The sequence below is a fragment of the Lygodium microphyllum genome, chromosome 8, assembly GCF_053477565.2.
Source record: "Lygodium microphyllum isolate KBCC chromosome 8, Lygodium_microphyllum_v1.1.10, whole genome shotgun sequence".
In the NCBI taxonomy this organism is placed as follows: domain Eukaryota; kingdom Viridiplantae; phylum Streptophyta; class Polypodiopsida; order Schizaeales; family Lygodiaceae; genus Lygodium; species Lygodium microphyllum.
This window is the reverse complement of record NC_141142.1, coordinates 114369173-114387340: the sequence shown is the minus strand read 5'-3', so window position 1 is coordinate 114387340 and position 18168 is coordinate 114369173. Positions and strand designations below refer to the sequence as shown.

General features: G+C 41.5%; 1 protein-coding gene across 3 annotated transcripts in view; it reads right to left on the bottom strand.

The window, feature by feature from the left end:
* Positions 1–18168, bottom strand: part of LOC148032757 (PITH domain protein (DUF1000)) — a 157913-nt gene that overhangs the window by 73287 nt on the left and 66458 nt on the right. For all 3 annotated transcript variants that reach the window (XM_087684168.1, XM_087684169.1, XM_087684167.1), the window contains exon 2: positions 901–981. In XM_087684168.1, coding sequence (XP_087540294.1) covers positions 901–981 — 81 coding nt within the window. The remainder of the gene's footprint in view (positions 1–900; positions 982–18168) is intronic.

Here is an 18168-nt window from a genome sequence, read left to right as displayed (position 1 = left end):
TGAAGAAACAAACTGCATGGCTGCAATCGAGACACCAATAAACAAATTATGGCCCAACTATCAAAACATGACTATTTTGGCAGGTGATGCATGGCAGACATGCAACACTTGGCACACCACATCTCACACACATGGGCCATTTGGAAGAACACATCCAAATAGTAAAGAGAGTATTTTATGAACTTCTGAAATTGCACGCAATCCTATTTCTATCTCAAGTTATTTTTTACTTTTTCATTCTAACAAGCAACCCAGTTTACAATTGCATGTATGCCACTTGTTGAAAAGGAAGACATGGCCATACAAATGCCGAAAGTGAGAGAGAGGGCAGCCTCCTTGATCATTTTTTAAAAACATTTCCAACTTACAAAACAGGCATAAGTGCTCCATTTTAGAACACAAGATCTCAAATAAAAGCTAAGACCAAGTATTACTGGAATTCAAAGAAGAAATCAGAGGTTCCACTGCAATCACAGCCATAAAGAGGCCCACTCTGCTGCTGAGTCAGCAGTCACAATCCTCACCTATGGTACATTTTCATTGGCCATATCCCACAAAACACAAATGCTGGTATCTCTAGCTGTTGTTAAAAATCCCCTCAAAGGAACATATAGATCTTTACCCAAAAACAACGTGAACATATGACAGTAAATGTAGACAGCAGCAAAATAATCACCGAACAGGGCACCCAGGTTCCTAGCTGGATCAAAGAAGATCCTTAACAAAGTAATCCTGGGGCATACAATAAGCAACATGACCTGCACCCCATACTCCCTCCATGCATGCACACCCACACAATGTACGAGGAAAAAAAAAACATGCAAGATGATTCATATTACTCACTCATTATATGTTAATTGATTCATCAATGAAAAAGGGACAGAAAGTTTAAGTTCATACAGTTGAATCATCCAAGCGAGACTCCCAACTCTTGAATACACTTTTTGCACTTCCATCAATAGCTTCATTCAGAGCCCAAACCTATACAGTGCAACCATAAACCTTAGCTCACGTTGTCATGATCAATGACTGCCTAACAAAAATGATTTCATAAGCTTAGTTCATGTTATCAATTACTACCTGATACAAGTGCTCCCAATGATATTAAAGACCAATCTTATTGACAGACAAATGTGAACACAAAAAAATTTACTGAATATGTGAGCATCGACAAAAGACCACGTTGTCACATACTACACAATACGAGCAAATCATGCAAATGTACATGTGCACTTACTACTTTCAAGTATCTTCAAGTGAAAAATGTGGTATACACCTTTATATAAGAATTACAAATATGAGAGTTGAAATTAGAGGGAAAATATATCCAGGTTCCAACATGGAACTAATCGCCATACATGTAGGGTTCCAAACACACTATTATGTCTAGAATACCAAGAATGTGTTGTAAGTAACTAGTGTTGACAGTGTCAACTTCATTTAGAGGTATCATGTTTGTTAGATTAGAATTTTGAGTTTATACTTAAATCAAAGTAGTCAAATTAGCAGAAACCCTGTTGGGCCCACACTTGGATCAGTCTAGAAAATTCTAACATAACAGTAACCAAACACAAAGCTCAAAATATACGAGGGCTGGCATTCAAGTCCCAACTCACCTCCAACTGTAGAGCTTGTTGAGAAACCCATTCATTAAGTTCATTTCTTTTCCTTAATTCCTTTTGGTTTCACACTTCCCAAAAAGGGCTGGGCACCCACATTCTAGGGTGCCACCTAAGACTGCCCAGTGCCTACAAATAGAGAGCAGACTCTCACACATTCTAAGAAAACACATTCATTCTCTCATCATCCATCATTCCTCTCTTCTCTCCCTAGCCTCTCCGCTGCTGTTCACACCCCAACAAAAGAGAACATTACCATTCATGAATCATTCTTCCTTGCTGCCAGGTGCCATGACTTCACTCAATCAACCAGGGGCAGATCAGGTCACCCAGCTGTCTACTCTCCCCAGGCTGTCTACTGACTATCATCTCCTTACTGGCGATTGCTTCCTTCTGCCAGCCAACCAGTTTGTGGGCTGTTTCTACCTGCATTTTGCTGCACAGCCCATCTCAAGTGACATTCATGGCTCCTATACACTCGACAAGCCTGGTTTTGTAGCTTGTGATCATCCTGAGGCTGTATTTCAGCATGCTGCAGGCCACCCTACTGTCCTACATCATCCAGAGACAGTGTTTGCTGATTTCCTTCTTCCTCCACTCTGATGGCACCCAAGGAATGTGTTCTGCTACCTCTACAGCTATCCTTCCTCGTTCAGTATTTACCTCGATACCCTACTGCCCGGAGAACTACATTTTGCTCCCTTCACTATGCAAATTCCCTACAGGTGCTATTGCCTAATCAGCCAGGATAGTGCAGTCATCTCAGAGCTTCGCTCCATTGTATTAGCATGATTTATTCAGCATGATTCAATGTTCATCATTCTTCACTCTTCTTCTAAATTTTCTTCTCTTAGTGTTTGCCACACCCTCTACGTTTCTCCCTGCAAACCCTGTTGTCCCTCTAATATGGTATGAATGCATACCGACCCATCACTTTTCTTGACAAAGCTCATCCTGCTTCTTGCTGAAATGAATGACCCATGTCAATTTCCAAGCATCAAGAAATGACAATCCATACCACCAGTCCACACCTACAATATACATGCCAAGCTATCCAAATACTAGAGCCCAAAATTAAGAATTCTTCCCTTGCAACTAGCCCCATGGTTCTTTCTAGACTTCCCTAAACTCCTCAATTTAGCTTCTTCATCTTAAAATATAGGAAGCTCAAAATATAGGACGATCGGCATTTAAGTCCCAACTCACCTCCAACTGTACAGCCCATCCTACTTCCCACAGAAAATGAATGACCAGTGTCAATTTCCAAGCATCAAAAAATGTCAATCCATACTGACAATCCATACCACCAGCCCACACCTATGGTATACAAGCCAAGCTAACCCAATACTAGAGCCCAAAAGCGAGAATTCTGTTGGGAATAAAGGATCACCGTGCCTTTTATTGTATTCGGATGTGAACACACCCTTACACTTTGTACTTTATATATATTCAAAACCTAAAATGTGGTACATTCGTTTTGTACCGAATACCCATTGTGTCATGCTCACTCTCTACTACTCTCAACTCTCCGCATCTGCACTCTCAGCTCAGCTCGCGTATAGACTCGTCTACAACAACCGGTATTAGACCTCACAGACTGTGCACTCTTTCTGAACTCAGTAACAGTCCTCAAGCTGAGTGACAGACAAGCAAGAGCTTCAGGCACCAGTCGTCAGTATTTGGCAAATGCAGGAGAGGCAGTCGATAGGCTAAGGTTGAAGCAGGCCAAACGGGACCTGCACGCAACCAGTCAATGTACATGTGCCCAGACTCAGCGTCCGTGACGTGACCAGGCAACAAGGCGACAGGTTCAGCGGAGATGGACTGGCGCTGACAGACCTACTGCAACCTGAGACTGGACGGGAGGGGCTGCGACTGACGCACAACGGACCGGTGCACAGCAAACTAGTCAAGATAGGCTGCGACTGGTGCACGGAAGACTGGACTGGATCAATCGCCACGAACGTGGCTCACACAACACGCAACGGTCAATGGTTTTTTTTTTTAAGGAAATATCCTTTTTTTTCTCTCCTTCATCGGGCGTTCACACACCAAGCTTGACACACAATTAAGTCCCCCTCAAGGAATTTGGGGCTTTTCTCAGATTTGGGGACTTTAATGCAGAAGTGGACGATCTGACTCAGAAATTGCAAAACCGGTGCACAATTGCCCATGGAATTTTGGGGTTTTTTCACATCTCAGTGAAATTTCTTTGTGCACACCCAACCCTAAAATTTTGCGGCTTTTACAGGATTTCATCAATTTGTGCAAGAATTCCTTGGTACATGCACTTGGGCACTTGAATTGATGCAATTTTGAACAGATTATCCTCTTAAAATTTGGGGCTTTTAACCCAAATTGTCAAATTTGTGCTCGGGAATGCTTTTGGAGCAGAAATTACAATGAAATTTTGGGGATTTCACATGTAACTGTAGGCTTGGTCTCTAATTGTGTCAGAAATTGCTTGAGGAATGCAGCAAACGACATTTTTTATTACTGAAATTTCATTTGCAGATCTGAAAATTTCTGCAATCTTGGGATTTCCATTGCTGGTTGGTACTCTTGTGCATTGTGGTCACTTGTGTCATATTCGGGCTTGCCTTTGGTGACTAGATAGTCAATTTGGGGCTGCAAATTATGGCTGGAAACAGTGACAACAGTAATCTTTTGCACATTAAGAAGCTTGAGGATGCAAATAATTTTGCAATCTAGCAAAAACAATGCTATAATGTCTTGGTGTAGAAGAAACATGTAAAGCCCATCAAAACAAAGGGAATCAAACCAGTAGACATGGAACAAGACAAGTGGGATGACTTGGACGAACTTGCTCGCTCTACCATTGATCTCTCAGTGTCAGACAACTTGCTCTTCAACATTGAGAAGCTGAATTCAGCAAATGCAATGTGGCAAAGGCTTGAAGAATTGTATGCTCAAAAAAGTGCAGCCAACAAGGTTTATTGGCTGAAAAAACTGATGGACTTTCGCATGAAAGAGGGTACAACCATGTCTATACATTTGAATGAGTTTAACTCAATTTTCAGTCAACTGATTGCTTTGGATTTTCATATCGATGAAGAGTTCAAAGCTACCTTCTTGCTATGCACTCTACTTAAAAGTTGGGATACTTTCAAGACAGCTTCGAGTAATTCAAGTACTCAACTATTATACTCTGATGAGGAGAGTTCTTTGCTGATGGAAGAACTCAATAGGCAGAACAACTCAGCAAACAAGTCTTCAAATGAATTAGCAGAATTCAGCATAAGAGCAGTTCTAAAAACCAAGCACGCAGCAAATCTCGTGGAAAGAATGTGAAGTGCCATCATTGTGGCAAAAAGGGGCACTACAAAAGGGATTGCTTCTAGCTGAAGAAAGAGCAGGGTAAACAAAAAACAATGAAGCCAACAAGGCTAAAAACAAGGACTAGCCACCATGCCAAAAAGAGCAATGTGAAAATAGAAGAGGTTAATGTAGTCACTCATGATAATGACAGTGACGGTGATGTACTTCTAGCTTCTTCTTTGGATGCACATGCATTGATTGCAAATTCTCAGGATGACATTCACACTTGGATACTTGATTTAGGTGTGTCCTTTCATGTCACACCACATCATGAGTGGTTCTTTGACTACAATGGTGTTGTGCATGGTATTGTCCACTTGGGACATAACTATGCATGTAAAATTGCAGGTATTGGCAGTGTGAAACTAGAATTTCAGCATGGCTCCATGTTTGCTTTGCATAATGTGAGACATGTACCTCAGCTCAAGAAGAGCTTGATTAGCACAAGGCAACTAGATGATGAAGGCTATCACACCACCTTTAGGGATAGCAAATGGAAAAAATGTAAGGGCTCCCGCATTGTTGCCAAGGGATCCAAAAGTGATACTCTGTATCCTTTGCATGTATCTAGTGTGCATGACCATGTTGTCGCCATAACTGAGTAGCCAAGTGTTTCTTTGTAGCATAGCCGGTTGGGACACGAGTCAATCTGGAATGAAAGTGCTCTCTCATTTGGGTTATTTACCGTGTTTGAGGTATGCTGATTTTGAATAGTATGATCATTGCATCTATGGTAAACATGCTCAAACGTTGCACAAAAAATCTCTCTCTTAATTCTTCACCTTTAGAGTTAGTACATTCAGACGTATGTCAAATGCCAAGGTTATCTTTAGGGAGGGAAAAGTATTTCATTACCTTTGTTGATGATGCCACATGCAAAGTTGGGGTTTATCCAATCCATCGCAAAGATGTGGCCTTAGATAAATTTAAAAATTTCTTGACACTTGCTGAAAATCAAACCAACAAGACATTAAAATGCCTTCACTCTGACAATGTTGGGAAATATATGTCCAACGCCTTTCAAAACTTTTGTGACAGCAAAGGGATTAAGAGGGAGCTTACTGCTCCTCATAATCTGCCCCAAAATGGTGTTGCAAAGCTTATGAATTAGATCATTCAAAACAAGGTCCGTACAATATTGTCACATGCTGCTTTATCCCATGGTTTTTAGACAGAGGCTGTTATGACAGCCATACACTTGATTAATCGGTCACCAAATAGGTCTTTGGGGGGAAGAGTTTCCCACGAAGCGTGGTTGGACCTTTGTATGCACACTTGAAAGTGTTTGCCTGCGAAGCATTTGTGCACATACGCAAGGAAGAACACAGCAAACTTGAGCCAAAGTCCTGTAAATGTATTTTCCTAGGATGTGGTGATGAAGGTGAAATGGGATATATGGATTATGGGATCCCGAGAAAGAAAAGTAATATGCAACAATGATGTCATCTTCCGGGAAGATCGCATGCAAAAACTGCCTGAAAGAACAGAGAAAGTCAAAAGGGTTGTATTCTAGGAGGATGTACCAATTGGACAGTAAAGAATACCCATTAAACAGCAGCAAATACCTGCTGAAAACACAGGGAATGATGCTATAAATGATCAGCAGGATCTTGCCCATAATGTCCCACAAATTCAGCAAGAACATGTGCACTTGGAACAACCTGAACTAGTTATGCAACAAGCTGTACCTGCAGAATAGCAAGCTGTTAATGCAGATTTACAAACTGAATAGCCAACAAATATTGACCACTGGGTTCGTAGGTCGACCACAGTGCATAAACAGCCAAGTAGATTTGTTCCTAGAGTAAACTATGTGGCTGATTATATCATGTTAACAGATTGTGGTGAATCATCATGCTTCCACGAAGCAATGGACAAACAAGATAGTAAGAAATGGCAAAAAGCAATGCTATCAGAGATAGAATCTCTCATGAAAAATGGCACTTAGGATTTGGTACTTTTGCCAAAAGGACAAAAAGTGCTACCCTGCAAATGATTTACAAAATGAAAGTCACTTCTAATTCTTTGCCCAAGTACAAGGCACGCTTGGTTGCTAAAGGGTACAAGCAAGAACATGGAATTGATTTTGATAAAATCTTTTCTCTTGTTGTTAAAATGACTGCTTTGCGAACCATTTTGGGCTTAGTTGCATCTGGGGACATGGAACTTATACAAATGGACGTAAAAACCGCCTTCTTACATGGTGATTTGTATAAGAAAATCTATATGCAGCAACCTAATGGTTTTGTTACAAAGGGAAAATAGCACATGGTATGTAAACTTGACAAAAGTTTATATGGACTGAAGCAGGCACCACGCGAATGGTATCACAAATTTGATACATTCATACAATCTCAAGGATTTCATCGCTCTCAAGTTGATCACTGCTTATATACCAAGAAGGCAACAGATGGTAGCCTTATTCTCTTGGTATTGTATGTGGATGACACGCAAGGATGTTCATGCCTTGGACTCCTTGAAGCAAAGTACACAATAGCTTTGATATGAAAGATCTTGGAGAGGCAAATCACATTCTTGGCATGCGTATACTCAGAGATAGATCAAAGGGTCTTCTTTATCTGTCACAGCAGGAGTATATTACCAAAGTTCTGCAACGTTTCAATATGGAGGGGGGGAAAGCTATTAGTGTACCATTGCCTCCATATGTGAAACTTAGTGCAAATGACAATCCTACATCAGATGATGGGAAGGCTGAAATGGCCAAGATACCCTATGCCTTCAGCTATTGGTAGCTTGATACATGCTATGGTTGCTACACATCTTGACATTGCATTTGCGGTGGGAGTGGTTAGCAAATACATAGCATATCCTGGAAAAAAGTATTGGGAAGCAGTGAAGGGTATCATGAGATACCTTAAGGACACAAAGAATTTGTGTATTTGCTTTGGCAAGCAGAAGTCATCTGTTGTTGGTCTCACGGATGCAAACTATACTGGCCATCCTGACTACAGGATGTCTACTTCAAGATATGTGTTTATGTTCACAGGAGGAGCAATCTCTTGGATATCTAGGCTGCAAAAGTGTGTTGTATTGTCTACTACAGAGGCAAAATATATGGCTGCCACAAAGGCATGCAAAGAGGCTTTATGGCTTTCACGTCTAGTGAGAGAGCTTCCGATTACAAAGGTTCCTATCCTCCACTGGACAGTCAAAGTGCTATCATGCTAGCATGGAATCCTGTCTTTCATGCAAAGACAAAGCACATACAAGTGAAGTATCACTTCATTAGGGATGTCCTTGATAGCAAAGGCATTGAGCTTGTCAAGGTACATACAGATGATAATCATGCATACCTTCTCACAAAAGGTCTTCCAGCCGAGCGGTTTGCTCATTGCCGCCAGATGATGGGGGTTGGATAGTATATGTGTCTTTCAGCTTTGTACATACATAGACTTAGCTGATTCTTTCCTCTACCTTCAGGCACGTTGCCTTTAGGTGGGAGGTTATTGGGAATAAAGGGTCACCGTGCCTTTTATCGTGTTCGGGTGTGAACACACCCTTACACTTTGTACTTTATATATATTCAAAACCTAAAATGTGATACATTAGTGATTGTACCGAATACCCATTGTGTCGTGCTCACTCTCTACTGCTCTCAACTCTCCGCATCTGCACTCTCAATTCAGCTTGCGCACAGACTTGTCCACAACAAATTCTTCCCTTGCAACTAACCCCATGGTTCCTTTCTAGACTTCCCTAACCTCCTCCATTTAATTTCTTCATCTTAAACTACTCATCACAATTCTCAATCTCAACCTTTTCAATTGTGGGCATTACCCACTAATACTTGCCTCAGCCTTGATCAATGATAAAGCTAAGATATCAGGGTTTTTGCCTGGTGCACATCCTCTATCAGCGCAGCAATTCTTTTCTTTTGTCTATGCATGCTGGTGTGTTGTGTCAACCATGTTTTGGTGGACAGACACTTGCAATAGCAAGAGACTTTTTACACTATGGATGGGCAACCATTTGTAGCAGCCCAAGCACATCTGCAGTTTGACGGACAGCCACCTATAACATCCCAGCGTTTTTGAGTTCAACCTCTTCTATGACAGTACTTTTAAGTTTCCACTATGACATATTCTTTTATGAGTCTTCATCTACCTCTTCTTTCCAACCCACCCACAATGGTCATGGCTGGACTCCACTTCTCTCTGCTTGCACTGGCAGTGCATTTTCCTACTCTTCCCAACCTCCAAAAGGCTCACACATGAGATGTCACCAAATATTCCCTTAAGAAGCTGAAGGCCAAAGCCATCTTGGGCATATATCATACATCATACATGCTATGGCCTTTTCTCACCAAGCATGTTTCCTATTCTACTTTCTAAACTATACTAACATTATCATTTATGTGAAGCAGCTCACCATTGCTTAGCCAGATTCGGACCAAGATGCTAAGTCTCCTATGAGATTGCACTTTATCTCACGAACCCACACTGGAAATGTGGTTACAAAAGTTGTCACCTTCCAACTATCCCAACATGCAAGATCATATAAAAAGGATTAATAGGATAGATCATGCCTCACTTGTGCATGATACATGGACTTGGGAGGAGTTTGTAATGGAGCAAGAGGCTTGGAAAATAGAGGTGTATATTGGATCTAGGATGATTACCAAGGCATTTACAACTAGTTGTAAGACGCTAGGTCCTAAATGCACAACTCACATAAAAGATAAGAGAACCCAAAGGTGGAAATGATCCTCAAATCTTATACTACAGTAGTTATTGTAGAGAAACCAAGTCATTTTTTGTACATTTTCCCCTCCTCCATTCCTATTTTGGTTTTCATTTACAGCTCCAAAAAGGCTTTCTAGACGCCTTCCGAGGGAGTCAAGTCACCACCCGAGAGAGGCGATACTCTAGACAGTCTATGCCTACATATACAGACAGAATTGACTCCACCCATTCACCCATCCGATGATCATTCCTTCCAACTATCTATCACTCTCTTCCATTTTTCTATCGCTACTCACACCCCACCCAAAGGACATTGCAATTCATGGTCTTCATCTCTCCTTGCACCATGCGCCCTATCTTCCACACATTCTGAGCTGTGTTTTAGGTTGCAAATTCTCTTCCTCCACCTAGCAACCATCTCCACCATCTCACATTGAATAGTACCTGCGTTTTTGGCTGCATTTCTCTTTCTCCACCTAGTGACCATCTCCACCATATAGCATTAGCTTCTACTTGCATTTTTGGCTACAGATTCTCTTCCTCCACCCAAAGGCCATCACCTCCATTTGGCATCAGCAGGCGCGTGCGTTTTTACTACCAAATCACCTCTCTCTACCTAGCGACAATGCTCTCTACTTGGCATTTGCCTCTCAAGCTATGTTTCGTAATCTAACACCTCGCTAGCATTGATGACGACTTTGGCAAGCACCTACTACCTCAAATACTTGTGTTTTGACAATTCCTGCTCCATTAGAAGCTGGATTTCCTCATCTAACAAACTGTCCTGTTGATTCTCATCTTCCAAAGTACGTGTTCATCGACTCTAACAGCATCAAAGAATTGCATTTCACTCCCTCAACAATTATCCTTCACTTTAAGCATTTACCTTCGACATCCTACTACTAGAGGATTGCATTTCACTCCCTTCACTATGTAAATTCCCTATGGGTGCTACCACCTAATTCAAACAAGATAGTGCAGCCATCTTTAGAGATTCGGCTTTGCTATATCAGCTTGATTCACTTAGCATGATGCAATGATTCATCATTCATTTTTTCCTTCTTCTGTGTTTTCTGAGCTTCTCTTTTCTCTCAGTGTTTGTCATACATACTTTATGTCCCCCCCCCCCCCCCCGAACAAAGCCTATTCTCTCTAGTTTGCTTTCACTACAATCATTTCTTGACATTGTATCAGAACCAAACGTGCTCAAAGAGTCGAAAAGATACTCTGCATTGGAGAAGACAAAGACAAGTTGTAGGTTCAACGTCATCTTCTGATTTCCCTCCTTATTTCCAGTGCATCATTGCGAGATACCCTTCTCTTCTTCTCCCTCCCACCGTACCTTTTCCAAGTTGACACACCGAGACCATGACTTCTCTAGCGACAAACGGAAAGTCTACTGGGTGCTCTTGTAGCTCAACTTCAACCTTTGCTCCCTACACCCCCGGAGTATATGTGTCTACCACCTAGCACCTCTTGTGCCACATCTTCCTTCTAGCCCACGCTCTTGTCAATCCACTCCTTTGAGAGACATAGATTGTTCAACTCCTTCATCTTCTTCGGCTTTACAATCCGCTCCACTAAGAGACAGTGACTATTATCTGCCCATGGCTCCACAAGAGCTATCTATTTCATCACCTCCCTTGGCTTGCTCCACAAACAACTCCAATACGGGCATCAAGGAGATTCTATGTGATACCCCTCCATCCACTCCCTCTTCTACTCACATTCAAGAGGCCATATCTGGGAGCTATCCAGCCTCTATTCAATTGGAGCCCCAAAATACCTTCTTCAACACTGTTAGCATCGTTTCCTTAGTCTTTTGATGTTTTGGAAGCCATGATCCATGAGTTTCTTGATTTCCTATCATTTCCAAGGGAGATTCAATGGGGGATTCAAAGAGGGCTCATCTTTCTTCTTTCAAGGGGGATTCCATTTCCTCCCCTTCAAAGGGCATCCTTTTGCAATTTTTCACACACCCTTTACCTTCTTGGGGTGGTTGACATCTCCATGCCATCTCACCCATTGATTCCCCTTCCCCTTACTTTCCAATGACACCCAAGATCTACAAGTTCTTCCTAGTTGAAGGCTTTGGATGTTTTAACCATGGCTTGGTAACTAGGCCTGCATATACCTTCCAATAGGGAGTAACAGAGCTCGTGGTTTCTCTCCTAAGGTTCAGTTTCGGGTCCGATCAACTCATCATGTCTACTATTTTTCACTATAAAAACCACCTTATAGGTAGATTACCAGGATTTCCTCTCTCTCTCTCTCTCTCCTCTTTTGTGCTCCTCCTCGGGCTTGAGAGGAGATGTTGAGAAACCAAGTCATTTTCAGTGCATTTTCCCCTTCATTTCTATTTTGGCTTTCATTTACAACCCCAAAAAGGCTTTCTAGGTGTCTTCTGAGAGAGAGACTTCAGTGAGCAACACTCCAGACAATCTATGGGCATACATAGCATTGACTCCACCCATTCACCCATCCCATGTTCATTGCTTTCAACGTTCAATCAATCTCTTCCATCTCTCCACTATTGCTCATATCCCACCCAAAGGACATTGTAGCTCACAAACTTCACCTCTCCCTATACTAGGTGCCCTATCTTCCACACCTTCCGAGCTGTTCTTTGGGCTGCAAATTTTCTTCCTGCACCAGGCAACCATCTCCACCATCCGGCGTTGGATTGTACCTACGTTTTTGGCTGCATATTCTCTTTCTCCACCTAGTGACCATCTCCACCATCTAGCATTAGATTGTACTTTCTCTTTTGGCTGCACATTCTCTTTCTCCACCTAGCGACCATCATCTCCATTTGGTGTCAACAAGCACCTACGTTTTTGCTGCTAGATCACCTCTCTCTACCTAGAGATAATGCTCTCCACCTCACATCAGCCTCTCAAGATTTGTTTCGCAATCTGAGACCTCCATGGAATTAGTGACAACTCAAGCAAGCACCTGCTACCTTAGAGACTTGTGTTTTCACAATTTCTGCTCCATCAAGGAGTAGATTTCCTCATCTAGCAAGCCATCCTATTGATCCTCATCTTCCAAAGTATGCATTGGTAGCTAGAGAACTTCTTCCTTGACTCTGACGCCATCAAAGGACTCCATTCTCCTCCCTCCATAATTGTCCTTCACCTTCAACATTTACCTTCCATATCCGACTTGGAGGATTGTGTTTCGCTCCCTTCACTGTGCACATTCCCTACATGTGATGCCCCTTGATTCAGATAGGACAATGTAATCATCTTCTTAGCTTCGGCTCCATTGTATCTAGATCATTTAGCACGATTCAGTGATTTATCATTCATTTTCTTTTTCTTCTTCTTCTTGTTTTCTAAGTTTCTCTTCTCTCTCACTGGTTGCCATAGCACTTTAGAGTTATTCCCCTCACTTTTTTTTTGGGGAGCAGGGGGGGTAAAAACCAGCAACCCCTACAAGCCATGTGGGGAGTCTTGTAGTTTCCCAAGAAAACCAGGGTAGGCATTCGAACCAGCCCATGGGCTGTGTTCTTGGCCGAAACCTCCTCCATCTTTGGCAAATCTCCACATGGGTCATCATGTGCATACCTATTTTCAAGCTGTGAATGCCATAGTAAACCCTGCCTAAACGTTTTGCACTAGCATGTTGTGCACTGCTAAGCAGCCCTGCAACAGCCCTCCCCACCTTCTCCCTAGCTTATAAAGCCAAGGAACAAAACCTTGCCGCCTCCTCCTCGTGCATTTTTTGTTGTCGCCTCCTCATCCATTCTGAGCCATTGTGTGCCTCCTCCTCCTATGAAGGCTCTCATCACAATCGTCAACCAGTAATTTGACTTGCATGACTACATCCAAGGTTGTTGCCTCATCCAAAATTGAGTCCGTTACAACTTGTGTATCATTCCCTAGTAAGCATTTCGTCTTTGTGCAAATTTCAATTTTTGTCCATTAGCATCTATGTTACGAGCATCAATCTTCCTTTGTACCTTTGCTTCTCCCTTTCATCTGTCTTCTTTTGACTTGCGGCGAACACCCTGTCTGCACCATTCACCAAGGCTTCAATGCGAGGTATCAAATCAACCAACAACAAGGACTAGACACACATGAGCAAGGTAACATGGTTTTCATCACATGGATTGAGAATATGCATGTCTTGCTACAATTTGATGAATGCTAATTCTTTCTGTTTAAAGGATAAATGATGCAATCCAATTTGTGTGACTCAATGACTGCACTCTAAAAGCATTTGCTATTGGTGCTGATTTCTTCTTTTTGGACCTACAATTCTTGTAAGTTGGGTATGTTGTGGTCTATTGCCAATTCTATTGTTTTCTGTGGCTGATTGGATCTACCTAGTAAGATAGGTTTTGCATGCTCATTTGATGCTTATGTTGAGGTTAGAGTTTCTCAATTTCCTAGATCAACTATAATCATGTTACCTTGCTCCTTGTGGCTTCCGATTGTGAGCTCACCTCAAACAATGTATCTACAATCTTTGTAGCTAACTGCCTTCTGTCTTTCCCACTGTCTCTATCAAAATGCAGATTTTTGGGTGATTGTGGGATCGAAGATGTCTTACTAGTTTATGAGCTTTAATGACTCAAAGGAGGAGCTTCTTTCCAGGCACTCTTATGAGTGAAGATGCAATTATCGCAATTTTAGTTGGTAAAAGGAGTCACCCATTTGCACCCATCTCCCTTCTATTCATCTATCATAGAAGGCTCGATACATGCGCTTATCTTACCTTCATTACCCAAAGAAAACAAACTCGATGGTTTGAACTATTTGTTGTGGTCATGTGAGGTGGAGTGCATACTCCAGACCTACAATCGATTCCATGCCCCGTCCTAAGGAGGATCCAATAGATGGGACTTCTATGGACCAAGCAACCTTGTGGGATCGGCTCAACTTTCAAGCGCCATCCTTTCTCTTTATGAGTTTGCAAGATTCTATCCTTGTGTATGTTCGCAAGCTGAAGACTGCAACGGAAGTGTGGAAGAAGCTTGTGTCTTTGTATCAACAAGAGTGGGCAGCAATTCCGCACTCCAAAGATGCAAGTGCTAGAATGATAGAATGAAAATACAATAGGTCTAAATTAAGTTAGATGTACCCCTAACTCAACTAGAGTTAACTTAACTCTAGAAGTGGTGACACAACTTATTAATCTAATTGCATTCACACTACAAACCAACTAACTATAACATTGGGCATTACCCATAGAATTGGTAAATTCTAATACCCCCCTACAGTGCCAATGTGTTAGAAGCATAGGAAGATCAATCACCTAAGGTTAGCAAGTTTAAGGACTTTCGAAAAGCCTCAAACTTCTCACGAGAAAGTGCTTTGGTGAAACTATATGCAACATTCTTCTATATAGGGACATGCATCTAATTGACCTCTCCTGCATAGCATCTCTCAGTGGCATAATGGTAATGTACCGCAATGTGTATCATACAAGCATGAAACACAAGATTGTGTGCCACTCCAATAGCACTCTAACTATTAGAAAAAATGATGTAGCATCCTATAGATCAGCCAAAAATCTACGCAGCCATGCACATTCCACTATTGCAATGAAGGCTACCCTATACTCAGCCTCACAAGACAAGGTAGCCACTATAGGCTATTTCTTAGTTAGCCATGAAATGCGTGAGTGGCACAAAAAGAAATAGTGTCCACTAGTAGACTACCTAGCGTTTGCATCACTAGCGCAATCTGATTCATTATAAGCCTGTAAATGCAAGTCTCCCCCCTTCCCCCAAGAAATAATAATGCATGTGACTGAGTACCTCACAAATATCTAAAGATCTACTAAACATCTTGGCCATATATGGTCCATGGGCTGTGCATATACTTGCTCACCTCAGATACTGCATACCGAATATCAAGGTGTATGTTGCAAAGATAAATAAGACAGCCAACAACTTGGCTGTAAATTGCAACATCAAACATCTCTTCACCATCATGCATAGAGAGCTTTAAGCTTGCCTCCATAGGAGTGCACATAGGTTTGCAATCTTGCATATTAAACCTATGTAACAGCTTATCCACATACTATGACTGTGACATGATGATATCATGCTGATTTTGGGCGAATTGAATCCCCAAATAATAGTGTAAACAACCCATATCTAGCATAGCAAATACACGTTTTAATTTAGTCTTAAGATCTGCAATGTTTCCCTCTATAGATCTAATGACTAGCATGTCATCGACATAAAGAATGATAATCAGCAAGTCCCCCCCTTCATTCTTAATGTATAGAGTGAAAGCAGTCTTTTTGAACCCTTTGCTGGCCAATTAAGTATCAATTTTAGAGTACCATGCACAAGGAGCCTGTTTAAGACCATAAAGAACTTTATACAACTTGCATACCATGTACTCTTTTTTCCTTTAATATCAAACCCTAGATGTTGAGACACATAAACATCCTCATGCAAATCCCAATTAAAGAATGTTGTTTTAATATCTAACCGATGTACTTTCCAACCATAAGGTGCAGCCATCACAATCACACATCTCACCATACTCGTATGCAATGCAGGAGCAGAAGTTTCCTCATGTTCTATGCCTTTCTTCTGCACATAGACTTTTGCAACTAACCGTACCTTATACCTATCAATTGTACCATCAGCTTTACGTTTGAGTTTGAAAATCCACTTCATGTCAATGGCCTTCTTGCCAGGTGGTATATCTACATGATCCCATGTAGAGTTAGTGGCAATGGAGTCTTACTCCTCCTGCATGGCCTACATCCAATGTATATCTTGCTAAGCTTTGCCCAAGGAAGTAGGCTCATCATCATCCAACACTGACCTCATAAACACATGCTTACCACAATCATCTCCTTCCATTATATCAGCTGAATGTGTCCCCCCTTGCATCATGTGTTGCATGCCTAGCAGCCTATCCAGTGCGTTGAGGTAATGGAGCATCCATTTTACTGTAACCACCATCTCGGGACTATTTTCGCTGCATTTACAAAAACCCTTTCATACCGAACCGTTGCCTTCACTGTATATGGCAAACCCTCATCAATACCCTGCTATTTGGGAGCATACAGAGCAGCAACAACTTGCCTGTAACAGGTCTATCTTGCCATTTACAAGACGCGCAAACTCCACAAAAAGTGCTAAAAGATCTTCAAAAACATCACCAATGTCATGTGTGGCTGGAATGTGAAATTGGTCATCAAAAAATGATGTGTTTTTAGCAAATATGACATCCCTACTCACAAACACCTTCTTCGTACGTGGATAATACATGCGATAGCCTTTGGTTTCCAAACTGTAGCCAATAAAAATGCATTTTACATCCTTATCATCAAGCTTTCCACAAAGCTCTTTCAATACATGTGCGTAAGCTATGTAACCAAACACCCAAAAGTAGTCAACTTTGGATTTCTTTCCATGCCAAGCCTCAAACGGAGTGATCGTCTTCAAAGCCTTTGTAGGTGCCCTATTCAATACATCATTGGCACACTAAAGCCCTTCTAACCAAAATTTATATAGCAGCCCCTTGCCTTTTAACATATAACAAGTCATTTCCATGAGAGTGTGATTCTTCCTTTCAACAACTCCAATTTTCTAAGGAGTCATTCTAACAATGGCTTGACACGTAATGCCACAATCCAACAAATATGTCTCAAATGCATAAGACATGTACTCTCCCCCTCTATCTATGTAAAGTGTGTGCACTTTTAAACCAATTTCAACCTCAAGCTTCGCCACAAGATGTTTAAAATGCATGAATATAAACTTAGATCCTAGGTCAAAGGCATGGTGAAAGCATGAAAGAGATGAAAAAGAGAGCAGATGAATGGGTGGATAGAAGTGAAAGAAGATTCAAAGACCTAGCACATTTTCTAGCTTGTGTAGAAGGTGACAAGGTGCTAGCAGAGAGGAGGACATAGACCGCACAAGTTGCCCAAAATACATCCCTCGCATGCATGAGGTGGAATCTCCGTTGGAGGCAATGCATCTACCATATGACACCTATAAAGGAACATCAAACTCCCAAAGCTCATATTCATAACAAACATGCCAAAGCTCCGCATTCTACATAGTGGACGTAATACTAGTGACAGCTAGAGCATCATGAGACTCTCGGTCATAAGTGTCTAACAAGAATAAACCCTTGTACAAGGTGCCAGACAGCTTGAGTGCATAGTCCATCTCTGACAATACATTTGTCAACCTCAAAGATGACTTGAAAGCCATGCTTATTGATTCTTTGTAATGCCAAGCACAAATAATACAACTAGAAGCATGAAGTCTAAACCATTTGTAGCAATAATAGTGATAGTCCCAATGCCACAATCATCATAGTTGCTGCTATTTGCACATGTGATATGCTTCCCAACAAGGGCTGAATGCAAAGAAATAAACGAACACTTCCTAGAAGTGATGTGCTTTGAAGCACCACTATCAAAATACCATGTTTGTTGCCTTTCAACAACATTAAATGTTGAATCAGCTATAGAAGAATCATAATTGCATGTGAGAAAGGCATAATCCTCCTCTACCAAGT